This window comes from Neoarius graeffei, chromosome 22 (assembly GCF_027579695.1).
Source record: "Neoarius graeffei isolate fNeoGra1 chromosome 22, fNeoGra1.pri, whole genome shotgun sequence".
NCBI classification, from domain to species: Eukaryota; Metazoa; Chordata; class Actinopteri; order Siluriformes; family Ariidae; genus Neoarius; species Neoarius graeffei.
Window position 1 is genome coordinate 27302763 of NC_083590.1, and position 14023 is coordinate 27316785.

At 40.8% G+C, this 14023-nt stretch overlaps 1 protein-coding gene across 1 annotated transcript in view; it reads left to right on the top strand.

Annotated features, from left to right (window-relative positions):
* The first annotated feature begins 413 nt into the window (after window positions 1-413).
* The window catches only part of hdac1 (histone deacetylase 1), a 42209-nt gene continuing 28599 nt past the window's right edge, over window positions 414-14023 (top strand). Inside the window, exons 1-3 of the mRNA XM_060904696.1 lie at window positions 414-529; window positions 1264-1376; window positions 1461-1578. Of these exons, the coding sequence (XP_060760679.1) occupies window positions 478-529; window positions 1264-1376; window positions 1461-1578 (283 nt within the window). The 5' untranslated portion in view covers window positions 414-477. The remainder of the gene's footprint in view (window positions 530-1263; window positions 1377-1460; window positions 1579-14023) is intronic.

The following is a 14023-nucleotide window of genomic DNA, read 5'->3' on the forward strand; positions in this document are numbered from 1 at the left end:
CGACAGCACTACACCACCGTGCCGCCAAATGAGCCAATATTTGGCATGAAATTTCAAAATGTCTCACTTTCGACATTTGATATGTTGTCTATGTTCTATTGTGAATACAATACCAGTTTTTGAGATTTGTAAATTATTGCATTCTGTTTTTATTTACAATTTGTACTTTGTCCCAACTTTTTTGGGAATCAGGCTTGTAGAACAATTCAAAAACTCTTTAATTGTATAAATTTCAAATGGGAGGATGATCTCCTCAACACCACAGAGTTTTGAACTGAAAGCAACAATGAGTGAAGAAACTGAGTGAACAGTGTAAAGGAGCTGATTGGTTTAGAGACACGATGGTCCCGCCTCTAAGAACGGAAATCTGAAAAATGATTGGTGCAGACGCGCAGAGCCAGGTTGCAGTTGAAGGGACGGAGTTGCGCAGAAAGCCCGGCAGGCTTCAGCCTCAGACTGAAACTAATTGGAGCTAAAATGGCGCTGACTTCCCAAGGAACAAAGAAGAAAGTTTGCTATTATTATGACGGTAAGAAAACCAGTACTGAGGTGCGAGGTTATATTTTTACTTCGACAGCAATGAAAATAAGCTTTTTCTCTTCCTTCCGGTCGACTTTGTGCAAATAGTTTCCTTCCTTCCGCAGATTGTTAGCTAGGTTTAGCCGGTTAGCATGATGCACTGAGTGAATGGTAGCTTTTAGCTTTAGCAATGCTAAAACTAGTTACGCTTAACATCTAGGAAAGTTAAAGTTTACTTTTTGGTCCGGTTGAAAAAATAATAAAAAATAATAATAATGCTTGCTAACTTAATTTTTTTTGGGAAAATAAAAAAATATATGAGCAAGGCTAGTTGCTAGTTTGTGACTAGCATGCTAGCACGCCTGCACGAGAGACTAGCTAATCAAAGTTAGCAAGTTTAGCTTATCAGTTTATTAAGTTTTTTTTCAGTCCAAACGGCGCTTGTGCGTTTCTGGACGAATGCTTAAGATTTAAATAACCAGATCCGGACTTTCCGGATTTTATGAAATTCATTTACATCTGTTGTTGGATGTTTCAGAGTTTTCAGGACCGGCTGATGCACTTAATTAACCAGCTAGCATGTGTAATTAAGCAGTAATAAACTGATGTGTATTTTCCCCTCCCTGGAAGACTACCCAGAATGCAGTGCAATGCCAACAATAGAGTAAAACGATATTTCTAATTTATAAAAAAAAAAATCAATTCTATCTTTCTGTTTCCTCTGTCTAATCCACATGTTTCCAGGTGATGTTGGGAATTATTACTATGGCCAGGGTCATCCCATGAAGCCTCACCGCATCCGTATGACTCACAACCTCCTCCTCAACTATGGCCTCTATAGGAAGATGGAGATCTATGTAAGAGCTTGAACTTGTCTCCTTTATCCTGAACGATTCGGCGCATGTAAAAACAAAATGTTGGTGCGTTTCTTGTTTTGATAGAGGCCACACAAAGCCAATGCTGAAGAGATGACCAAATATCACAGCGACGACTACATCAAGTTCCTCCGCTCCATCCGCCCAGATAACATGTCCGAGTACAGCAAGCAGATGCAGAGATGTGAGTACATTTTCCCTGCCTCACGCCTGCTTTACGCACCCAGGACCTTGTTCACACGTTTGAAGAGTATTTAAAAACCTTAGTCTATGTAATGCTTTAAAATTAATATATATCATTAGTAATGACCGAAATGAATTAATAAAGCGCGGGGGCGGATAATGTTTTATCATCAAGCACAAAACTATCGATAAATTTCGACATCTGGATCCCAGGGTTAATCTCGCGTGACGTCGTGCGTGGAACCCTGGCTATCTGGTTCATCTGACTCAGTGCTTGTTTACTCGCTGAAATTGTTGTTGGAGTCTTACAGAAATAACGACGTGAAAGTGCTGAGTTGTGTTTGGATGTTCATATCCATATACAACAGGACATTCAGTTCACAAATTTTCCAAGAAATGACCCTAATCTAAAGCGACAGTGGGTGAGGTTTGTGCAAACAAAGCAGGCAGATTTTATGTCGCCTGCTAATAATAAACCTGATTTATCAAGTGTTCACCACCACCAGAACAACCACAAAGGAATTATTGGAGCAAAAAAACCCATTTATTTAATAAATGACAATTTGATCTGACATTTGGACAGTTTGTCGATTCCCCTATTATCGCCCAGTTCATATTCTCTTTCAGTAATTACCGTATTTTCCGGACTATACGTCGCTCCGGAGTTTAAGTCGCATCAGCCAAAAAATGCATTATGAAGACAAAAAAAACATATATACGTCGCACCGGACTACAAGTCGCACTTTTTTGAAGGGTTATTCTATCCATAGAATCTGTGATTCTATCTGATAAGCGGCGCGTGGTTACTGCGCGACTGCATTGTTTATTTAATAAACGAACAGCTGAGCAGTGATAACGCGCCCTTTGCCCTGTAAGTAGCCTAGTCTGATTATTTTAAATATCTACTACTATCTTTAATACTATCACTATCGTTATTACTAATAGCCTATATTATTATTATAACTAATATTAGCAGCCTATTACTGATGCATTAATCAGTTTGCTTTTAGAATATTTTTACCAGTAGGGCTTATTATCGCCCCATGGCTCTTTCATCTTTGTTATTAAAGCTGTAGTCATCATCGAGGAGTGTCATTCTTCATTTTTGTCGAATTTTATTTCATCAAATCAGAGGTCAAGTAGGCTATAGGTATATCATCTCCAAAGACGGGTACGGTAGTAAAAACAACCGTCTAGTGAAAAAAAAAAACCAACAACAACCGCTCAGAGAAAAAAAAAAAACAGGCAGAAAGCTACATAGCGCCCTTTCGCGGTGAAAAAAAAACATATATACACGTCGCACCGGAGTATAAGTCGCATGGCCAGCCGAACCATGAAAAAAAGTGCGACTTATAGTCCGAAAAATACGGTACGCTGAATAAGTGTACGCTTTTTAAAAATTATATTTCTGCATTTATTGAGGTACATATGTTATTTACCAGCTGGGAAGTCCGTATCGTGAAATACCGTGACCGAGGTCAGTATTCAAGGCCGAGGTCACGGTATTTCACCATACGGACGACCTTAAGCTGATATATAATTTTTTTTTTTTTCTTTACCAAATTCTACCAGAAAACGAGAGCGCCCGAAAGGGAGAGCCGAGTCGCCATTTTGAATCCTCATTCACGGCTGTAATGTAAATGGCTTCCTCCTCGGTATACAAGTGCACTTCCATGGCAGGGAAAAAAACTACATTTTGCCGCCTATGTAGTGCCCTATTTATACAAAATTGAGTCATTCAGGATTCAGCCATGTTTTTGCTCGGCATTAGCAACAGTTAGAGGTTTTTAGCTTTCTCCTGAAATGTTTTCTTTTATTTCTTCTTCCTCAGGGTAGTAAAACTCGCTTTCGCTGTGAACACTGTCGTTATCGCTATCCATGCTGTAAAATTAATGCTATTCTCCTGAGAAATGCTGGCAAAAATTTGAGATTTTTGATAATCTTATAAATAAATTTTATAAAAAAGATATATGTTGACAAAACATGCTACTGTGTTTGTTATTGTTGTGAACGAGCGAGTCGCCAGAGGTCTGTAACTGGGGTCTGTATCATAGGATACGGACCCGCTCACCAGCCAATCAGAGCGCAGGATTTGATGGAAACCGAACCGCGAAAAAAATAAATGTAAATATTTCCCCGATATTTTGCAGTAGCCAGCTTAGAATAAAAATCTACAAAACTGTGTTTCCAGTTCTCTCTGGCTGGTGGTGCGCTATCGGCAGTGAGCAGGACTGTCGTGAACTGGCAGTTTCTTGTTTTGGGCACTCGAAAAGATAACCATTTACTCTGGAATATCCTTGATGATCATCTGCACCTTCATCCGACATATAAGGATCCCAATCGCTGTCCGAATTCTCTCCTAAATGTGATTCCATATCAAGACTGGTCTAATCACTGCTGCGCACAGGAACGAAATTTATACCTGGATTGTTACACGTGTGACGTCTCGCGCCCCTTCAGGATCTTCCATTTCAGTCTCGGCAGAGTCTGTGAAAATCGGCTGATTTTATTGATTTTCCAGTAATTTATGGCCTTTTGGGTCAGCTATGGTTCTAAAACGCCATGGTCAATCAACATAATGATTGTTGCTTTGTACAAGGGAAAAAAAGTGTGGTTTAGGGACATTAAATTCACTTTAAAGCGTTGTTAACCTTTAGACAAACGACGATAAATGGCTCTTGTGAAGTTTCTGACTCCCAAACTTTTACGAGCATAATTTTATTTTAAAATTCATACTTTTTAGTATTTGTAAATCCATATTCAGCATATTTTTGTTCTCTCTCTTTTTTTAACTTCTATTTCAGAGTCTCTCAATATAGTTGGAGCTAGCAGAAGTAGAGGAACAGAGAAACGTCTATATTTATTGCTGAACTTTTACACTAATACAGTGTGTCAGGATAGTAAAAAAAAAAAGTGCTAAGTAACATGTTCAGTCTTAATTTAAATGTGGTTTGCTAGTTTGAATTTGACTTCGAGAAACCTTTCGAAATGGCTGCACACAAAATGAATCGTTGAGCAATATTCATCATATCCATTTAAACGACTAAAACGGAAGAGGAAATTCTGTCACAACCCATTTGTAAGCCATGTGACCCTATATGGGGTTGTACGTGTTAGTTGGGAACTCTGTCGAAGGAATTCTGGACAAACCGACCTGTCTGTATGTTTTTGTACTCGCTTGTAGTATTTTCTAATGCGCTTAATTATCTGAAACTATCAAGAAACTTAATTCACAGTGATGTTAACGAATCATCATAGTCAACGAGAGTACACGTGGCTCAGTGCTGGCCATGTCCAACATGCTGCTGTTAGGGCCTCTGCATGCTCTTGCGACAAGGCTTTCGCAGATAGCTTTTCGCAGACAGTTGTAATTTATCGTTGAGTGGGGAGTAATAGGCGTGCGCGATGTTATTCACCGCCACAACGCAAGGGGGCACGAAGTCGCGTAATCGCTAGGAGTAGTTGGTGGGTGTGGTTAGTGGAGTGTTTATCCTCCGGTTACTTATAATGACTAGAACTGGAGTCGTATAGATGTACGTACTTCCTCGATCAACCGCTCTTCGTGCTGCTCCATCTTCGCTCGTGTTTTTAAAAATGGCGGTCGTGAAAACAAAACAAACCGGGAAAGTAGGGAAGCGGAAGTGCGTGTACAGCGGATGTAGAGTGGACCAATCAGAGCCCTCTTGTCTGCGACGCTGTCTGCGAGGCTTCTGCGGTGGTCACAATTTTTGGGAGGTGCGCGCAGAGGGTCTGCGAAGGGGGGGGCTACGCAGACGCCATCTGCGAGGACTGGGTTGTCAGCATAAATTGGCCTTTAATCTGTGTGGTTCGGAACAATCCCAGTCCTAACGTATACAACCATATATGTCGCACCTCACTGTATGTCCTGTTGCAGTGTATTTACTGTCTGTACACTACTGTTTACATGTTTCTATGGAGACTCTGGGCCCGTTTACACGAGGACGCTGTCGGGTAAAAACGACTAAATATTTTATCAGAAGTGCCTTTCGTTTACACGAGGACGGCGTTTCCGAGGCTGAAAAACGGATAAAATTGAAAACGCCTTCCAGAGTGGATAAGTTAAAAACGGCCCCCGTTGCATATCCGTCTAAACTACCCAATACGCGAAACTCTGCTCGGATCTGCTCACGTCGGGTACGCGTTTACGTCATACATATGTCATATACTGCACATGCCAGCCCGGGAAGTAAGAAAGTAAGTAAAAAAGTAAGAGCATGTCTGATTACATCGATCCAACGGACCTTCAAGCTGCTCTGTGTTTTAATGCAGTAGATGTGTTTTCCTGCTCACCCGCCCAGCTGGAGCTCCTCAGTTTGGTGTCGCCAAGTTACACACACACGCACACGTGTGCTGCCTATTCAAGCCGCTCGTGAAACCATAAACCCGAGACTGAAAACAAAACTAGCAGCCGAACGGGTTTATTTTGCTGAGATGGACACTGCCTTTTCTCTTCTTCACCGAAACAAGAGTGAGTGTTACTTAATAAAGGCAGATTAAAAGAGTTTCGGTTTGCTCCTGCTCCTCCCTCGAGCACTACAGTACCTCAGCCGGACCGGTGTTCTGTAAAGTTATCCTAGCAAGTTCTCATACAGACCGTTTTATTATTCAAAACAAGTCATTACAAATTATTTGACTCGGCCAAAGACTCGACCAATACGCACAAAACATAAAAATCAGCAAATGCGTGAAATTCTCACCGATTTTCTATCAGCCCAGCTGATCGGTGGGACAAAACTACTGTTGAATTTTCCTACCCTCCTGGATTTCGTGCATGCGTAGTAGGCTTGGTAGGATAACTTGACAGAACAGCAGCGCAGATCAGACAAGACAGAAGACGTTGCGCATGCGTGCAGACATAGCGGAGACATTTATGCGTCACCGTATAGACGCAGATTTCCTCCTTGAAAACGGTCGTGTAGACGCGGAAAAAAGTGAGAACGAAAACGGACTTTTGCGTTTTTGTTTTATACCGTCCCCGTGTAAAGTGGGCCTCTAACTCCATGATGGATATAATGCAGGAAATGCGACTGTTGTTTTACTAAAATGGTGTAATTGAGTATAACAAGCACAGTTAAAGGCTTTGAATACAAATAGTAGAGTAGAACATGTATCCGGTTGGATACTCCTAGATTGAATCTGTTTAAATAAAAAATCTGGCAGCTCCAACACTGAGCTAGCCAAGCCATGCTGTCCCCCCCCCCCAAAATAGTCATTCAACCCTTGAAAAAAAAAAAAAAGCTGTTTTATGAAATTTGCATACAAAGGAGCACAGATTTGAGCACATGTAATAACTCATGGAAACCTCATTTACCTCAATACACACCTAATTTACATCGATGTTCTCACCAGACAAGTCAGATTTGAGTTATGAAATAAATAAAAACTAACATTTTATTAAATGAATATTGATTTTGTTCGCTTAACTGCAGTTTCACACACTCTCTGACCAGACACGAGTTTGGTCATACAGATACGCCAAAGATAAAACTTGTGAATGAGGAAACTAGTGGTGGATGTTGCATGCACTCAGATTTAACACGACAGTGTAGTACGTTGTGTTAAGTGTTGGTTATTTGCAGAGGTGGACAAAGCACCCAACTTCATTACTTAAGTCAAAGTACAGATCCCGCTGGTCAAATGTTACTCCGATACAAGTGAAAGTTCTCCAGTCAAATTTTTACTTCAGTTAAAGTCCTGAAGTGCTTGCTTTTAAAAATACTTAAGTATTAAAAGTACATTTTGTCAACGCGTCGTCGTATTATTACCACAACGCTTACAAAACCTAACGCCGTTACCAAAGACAGAAATGTGAATTCATAAAATGAACGCATGATGGTTTAACGTTAAGCTAGATAGTCAATGAAACTCCACCTGATCTGCTCTCAAACTCGAAATCATACTGGGTAGCTAACGCTACTAGGGCTGCACAATATATCGAAAAAGTATCGATATCGCGATATCATAGTTTGCGATACACATACCGCAAAAATTACTTAAATTTCGATAAAAGGCACATTTTTCTGTGCCGTCCAATCACATTTGAATGTCAACAAGCGCCACGGGATAACTCCACCCCCTATTGCAAAACAAGTAAAAGCCTCGTGGTGATGGCGGAAGGCGGGAGCAAGTGTGGTGAGACAAACTTGTGTGAGGAGGAACTGGTTTCCAAAAAAAAAATGCACGTCTGCTATTTGGAAGTACTTTGGATTCAGGAGGGGTGATGTACTGCAAACTCAGGTACTTTGCAAGACATGTACCTGTAAAACAGTGGTGGGGCGGCTCACTGGGACAAACACTGCTGTACAGAAGCATAAAAACATAAAACCGCGCTCTCTCTCACTCACACACACACACACTACCTCTCACTCTCACACTCTCTCTCTCACACACACACACACTACCGTTCGCTGACACGCACACTACCGCTCGCTCACTCACACACGCTACCTCTCTCTCTCTCTCTCTCTCTCTCTCTCTCTCACACACACACACACCACTGCTCTCTCACCTGCATGTGTTATTAACAGATTGTGTTTGAGTTTATGGTGAATCTGTGTCGCTCACCTTCATCTCCCGGGAGCCGCTGAAATTGCCATTTTGAATGCTTTATGTTAATGTAGTGTAGTTTTCAGTTTTTTGTTTACTTCAACTTAAGACATTTTCTGCTGCGCTCACAAAAATTAAGAGATTTAAAGATGATTGATGGACACCATTGCAGGTGTAGCCATGTTTTTCCAATAAAAAAATAATGTTGGAATGGAAGCGATGCATTGGGTGTTTTTTTTAAATGCTAGATACAGGGCAGAACGGCGAGTAGAGGTAAGAAAAACAGTATATATTTAATTATCGTGATATTCAGTCATGTTATCGAATATCGCATATTTTTCTATCATCGTGCAGCCCTAAACGCTACTAGAAAAGAGAGATGTCTACATTCTGTTTATTTGGCAAGATTATGCTAAAACATATTTCTGAAAGGACTTCAGATAAGTTAACATTATTCATGTTAGCGTGACTCCGTTTTTACACGCTAACTAACAGTGTCCAAGTTAACTAGCTACGTGTAAATGTTAGCCGTGGACAAGGCGATGGCAACTTGGTGGGCAAATCCATAGAAAGTCATTTGACTAACCAGACTGCATAGCTATTGCAACGTTATCACTAGCTCTAAAAGCACAGACAACTTCATTGCAAGCTTTCTCTTGGAATAAAACGTTTATATCCCTCGATATGCTTCCGCAGGTTGGACAGCGAGTTTTTGTAGGCCGTGATGTGGTTCGTTTTTGGCAAACAAAGCAAATGTTTAAAACGAAGTGAATCTTTAATCCTTTCAGAAAACTGAAACATGGGTTCTAGCTATAGCCATGAGTGTGCGTGCATTCGCCAGAAGAAACGCCTCCTTCCATTCTGCCATCAACTGATCGTGTTAAATAACGCTGTTGAGAAATCACTGAGGTTGATTTTATACAGTCTATGGACGTGACGTGACCCTAGTGATTACTGATCGGCTGTCTCAGTGTCACCTGCGAAAAAACCATCACGTTTTAGAAAAGAAAAAAACATCCACTTTCAAAGCCGCTTCATAGTAACGAGGACCTTGATAGAAATGTAGTGGAGTGAAAAGTACGATATTTGCCTTTCAAATGTAGTGAAGTTAGTCATAAGTTTCCAAAAAAAATAATACTCAAAGTGTACTTAAGTACAACACTCAAGTAAATGTACTTCGTTACTGTCCACCTCTGGTTATTTGACATCCAAGACAGCACCACTAGCATTAGTTAACACTACTAGCTTTGCTGTGGGAGCTAAATAACAGTGCAGTGACCTTTCTGAGCAACACAGCCCTAAGACAAAACTCTTAGACGTTGTTAATGGATGTGCATCTCAATTGGAGTCGGATGTGATGCACATCTTGATGCATTGCCAACCATCTGATACATAGAGGATATTACAGTGGCGTGAAGATAGGAAGTTTATCTTCGAGTAGTGAACATAAACTTCATGTCTTCACGCCACCGTGTAATGTTCTTTATATTAAGACACATCCACGAAAAAAATATGCAAATTAATCAAAAGAACTTAAATTTTTAACCGGTTTGCTATTTTGACAACGCGTGTCAAGTTAGCAGGTAAACACTAGGAGTGATGTCATCAGAGTGAAATTTCAGGAAGTGTCACTCAGATCTGCGATGTGTTTCATATGAAAAATGTTTTTCAACAAAAAAAAAATATCCAGATTTATCAAAACATTGCCATTTATCAGTGATATCCTCACAAGTGGCCTGTCGAGAAATATGTCACAGTTGTAGCTCGTATGAAAAACGAGTCGAGTATTTCCCAGTAAAAAAACTCATGTTTTTATATATATATATATATATATATATATATATATATATATATATATATATAAAATGTGTGTATATAATATGTGTATGTATGTTATTTACCAGCTGGGAGGTCCGTATGGTGAAATACCGTGACCGAGGTCTTGAAAGTACTGAGCGAGGCCCTCTGGGCCGAGGTCAGTATTCAAGGCCGAGGTCACGGTATTTCACCATACGGACCGACCGTAAGCTGGTAAATAATATATTTATTTTTTTCTTTACCAAATTCTAACAGAAAACGAGAGCGCCCGAAAGGGAAAACCGAGCCGAGCTGCCATTTTGAGTCCTCGTTCACGGCTGTAATGCAAATGGCTTCCTCCTCGGTATACAAGTGCACTTCCATGGCAGGAAAAAAAACTACATTTTGCTGCCTATGTAGTGCCCTATTTATACAAAATTGAGTCATTCAGGATTCAGCCATGTTTTTGCTCGGCGTTAGCAACAGTTAGAGGTTTTTAGCTTTCTCCTGAAATGTTTTCTTTTATTTCTTCTTCCTCAGGGTAGTAAAACTCGCTTTCACTGTGAACACTGTCGTTATCGCTATCCATGCTGTAAAATTAATGCTATTCTCCTGAGAAATGCTGGCAAAAATTTACAAGATTTTTGATAATCTTATAGTCCTAACATAAATCTTAAAGATTATATGTTGACAAAAAATGCTACTATGTTTGTTGTTGTGAACGAGCGAGTTGCCAGAGGTTCGTAACCAGGGTCCGTACCGTAAGATACGGACCCGCTCGCCAGCCAATCAGAGTGCAGGATTTGGACCACGAAAAAGATAAAATGCAATATGATCTGATTCGACACAATGTGGTACGTTTACATTACACTCTTATCCAGATCGATGTACAAGTTCAACAGATTTTACCTAATCTGCATGTGTTTGAAGTGGGAGGAAACCCACACATGCAAACTCTACACAGAAAGGCCCCTGTTGGTCGTGAGGTTTGAACACGGAACCTTCTTGTTGGGAGGTGACAGCGTTAGCCACTGTGCCACTGGCACGATGTGAAGCGCAAGAATATGATGAGATGCAATTCAGTATGGTAAAGATAGGGTGGGGTGGGATTTTTTTTTTTCTTTTTTTTTTTATCTATTTTATTTATTTATTTGGTGGTTCTTAAGCAGATGGCAAATCATAAAGTAACTAAAATTCTGATTTTATTGATGCAAAGATGTTAGAAAGGATCCCAAATTGGGCGGCATGGTGGTGTAAGTGGTTAGCACAGTTGCCTCACAGCAAGAAGGTTCTGGGTTCGAGCCCAGCAGCCAGCAGGAGCTTTTCTGTGTGGAGTTTGCATGTTCTCCCCGTGTCTGCGCTAGGGCATTGACGAATACTGAATTTTAGTATTCTTCGAATACTTCCCAAAAGTCGACTAATAGTCGAATATTCGCCGTTTTTTTTTTTTTTTTTTTTTTTTAATCCATGCGGCACTGCTGCTGCCAGACTTGGCTCTGACGCGTCTCGCCTCATATGCGTAGCAATCCGACTATGTCAGAACCATTAACCCTCTTCTGAGTTTGCCTCTGTTAATGACCATGAAAACACAATGTAGGCCTAATTAAGATCAACATTGCATGTAAATTGTGAAACTAATCAAGCTATTAAACATAAAAATGTCCACAGGTTGTATAAAGCTTATGATGTTTATTGAATAGCACGTTATCCAAATTGTTATTCAGAGTCAACAGAAAATGGCTTTAATGCCACATTTTTATCAAAATTGTAATTGTTGTTCAGAACAAACAGAAAATATAGGCCTTAATAATCCATCACATTTTATCCAAATCTTAATTGTTATTCAGAATTAACGAAAAATATAGGCTTTAAATGTCTTAAACAAAACTCAGCCTAGCCTACTCGCCACAGCGCAGCGTAACGAAAAGTGCAAAAAAGCTGTAATCCACAGTAATGTAATCCAATTAACAGTTAGCCTATTCGCTCTCGTCAAAGTCCTCCTCTTTAATAATCTTATTCTTGCGCTCCTGGTTTGCGTTCAAGAAAACAAGGGCATCCACATGAGCTGGGTGCAAACTTGCTCTCTGACGGGTAATCGTGTTCCCAGCCAGGGAGAAAACGCGCTCGCTCGGGGTGCTTGTAGCGGGGACAGCCAGGTAGATTCTGGCCAACTTCGCCAGGCGGGGGAACTGCTTCTCCTTGCGGGCCCACCACTCCAGGGGGTTGCTCATGGCTCGAAAAAATTGATAATGTCCTTAAAGCCATTTCCAGACACCGCAGCAAGCGGTCGCATATCCTTCACGATGAAATTCACTAACAGACCGGTTATTTTCCTTTTTCTTTGGTCGGATATCTGACGTGTGGAGAAGTCTCTCATTGTTGTCTGTTGGTGCTTCTCTCCGCTAACTTCACCGCTGCTGTAGCTAGCTCCAGCCGAGTGTAGCTTCAAATGGTTATGCATTGTCGTTGTACTGCCATGGTACTTTAGGGTAGCTTTGCATATATTGCAGTTGACGGTTTTGTCTGTTTTTATGAAGTATTTCCAGACTGTAGATACATGAAGGCGGGTATCACGAGCAGCTTCAGCCATTGCTCCTTTCTCTCTTTCTCGTCTTGCTTGGCGCCCCTTGCGTCGCTGTGTGGACGTCAGGCGCGCACCCCCCCCACCCCCCAACGCTGCATGTCTGTGGTAGATCATTAAGATGCCCTTTCACCGTTTTACAAGAGCACCGGTCTACTGAAAAAAAACAACAAAAAAGAAAAAGACGAATAGTCGACTATCACGCACAGCGTCGTATAGTGGTTTTGGTGGTCGAATATTCGACTATTCCGATATTTGGTGAAACCCCTAGTCTGCGCTGGTTTCCCCCACAATCCAAAGACATGCAGTTAGGTTAATAAGAGACGGCCTTGAGCGAGGTGCCTAACTCCCAACTGCTCCCTGGGTGCTGTTAGCATGGCTGCCCACTGCTCTGGGTATGTGTGTGCGCTCACTGCTTCAGATGGGTTAAATGCAGAGAGGAATTTCACAAGCATGTGATGAATAAAGTTGTTGTATCCGGCGCACTATTTGTTTGTTTTTAAATCGCGTAAATTGCATTTATTCCTTTGCACCGATGTAAATTGGTGAATCTGACCACATATCAAGTCAAGTTTATTTGTATAGCGCTTTTAACAATAAACTAGGGGTGTGCAAAAATATCGATACGGCGATTATATCGCGATACTTTGTCTTCCGATTCAATATCGATACTCAAAATTTGAATATCGATATTTTTTCAAATAATAAAATCATGTTTCAGACGGGTTGTAAATCCAGTACGACTTCCGCACCTCCGCTCCGCGAGGTGTCGCTGTGCCGCTACCTCACTGCAAGGCACTCTTCGTCTTCTCTTTTTTCCCCGGCGGTTGCAGTGAGGAAAAAAAACAGGCAAGCATGGCTGTTAACATAAACCTAGAGACGCCACCGAACTTTAAGGCAGATGTTTGGAGGCACTTTGGATTCCAAAGGAAAGGAGAAAAAATAACAGTGAGCCGGACAAAGAGAATGCACTTTGCAAAACCTGTTTCGCTCCAATTAAGATGCACACTGCACTTTTCAATGTGTTTCAGACAGTGCGTTGTTCCTGCAAAATAAGCACAAGTTAAATGTTCTCAGGTATATGTTGTCAAGTTTACAAAGAACAAATTGATATTAGTGTTAGCACTGAAATGTATGTGCAGTCTGCAGTGCAAGTTTTAAGTTTTCATAAAACAATTTGATTCTGCTTGTTAAGCAGCACTGATGTGTCCATGCTTACAGAAAAGTTGATAATACGAGCACAGAAATGGGAATTTTCTGTATGTTGTAGTGAAGCAACTCTTGGTTTTGCCAGCAGTGGAATAGAGACACATATATGTCTGGCAAGAGTGTGTAGTTATGTATGTGAAATGTAATTTTACAGTGGTCAATAAATTCTGATTTTCTTCAGTGACACAGATATTGTGATGTGGTTGAAATTTCTTGCAATATATTGATTATCGCAGAATCGCTGTACCGTGATATTATCGTTATCGTGGGCAAAATATCGCCATAGTATCGT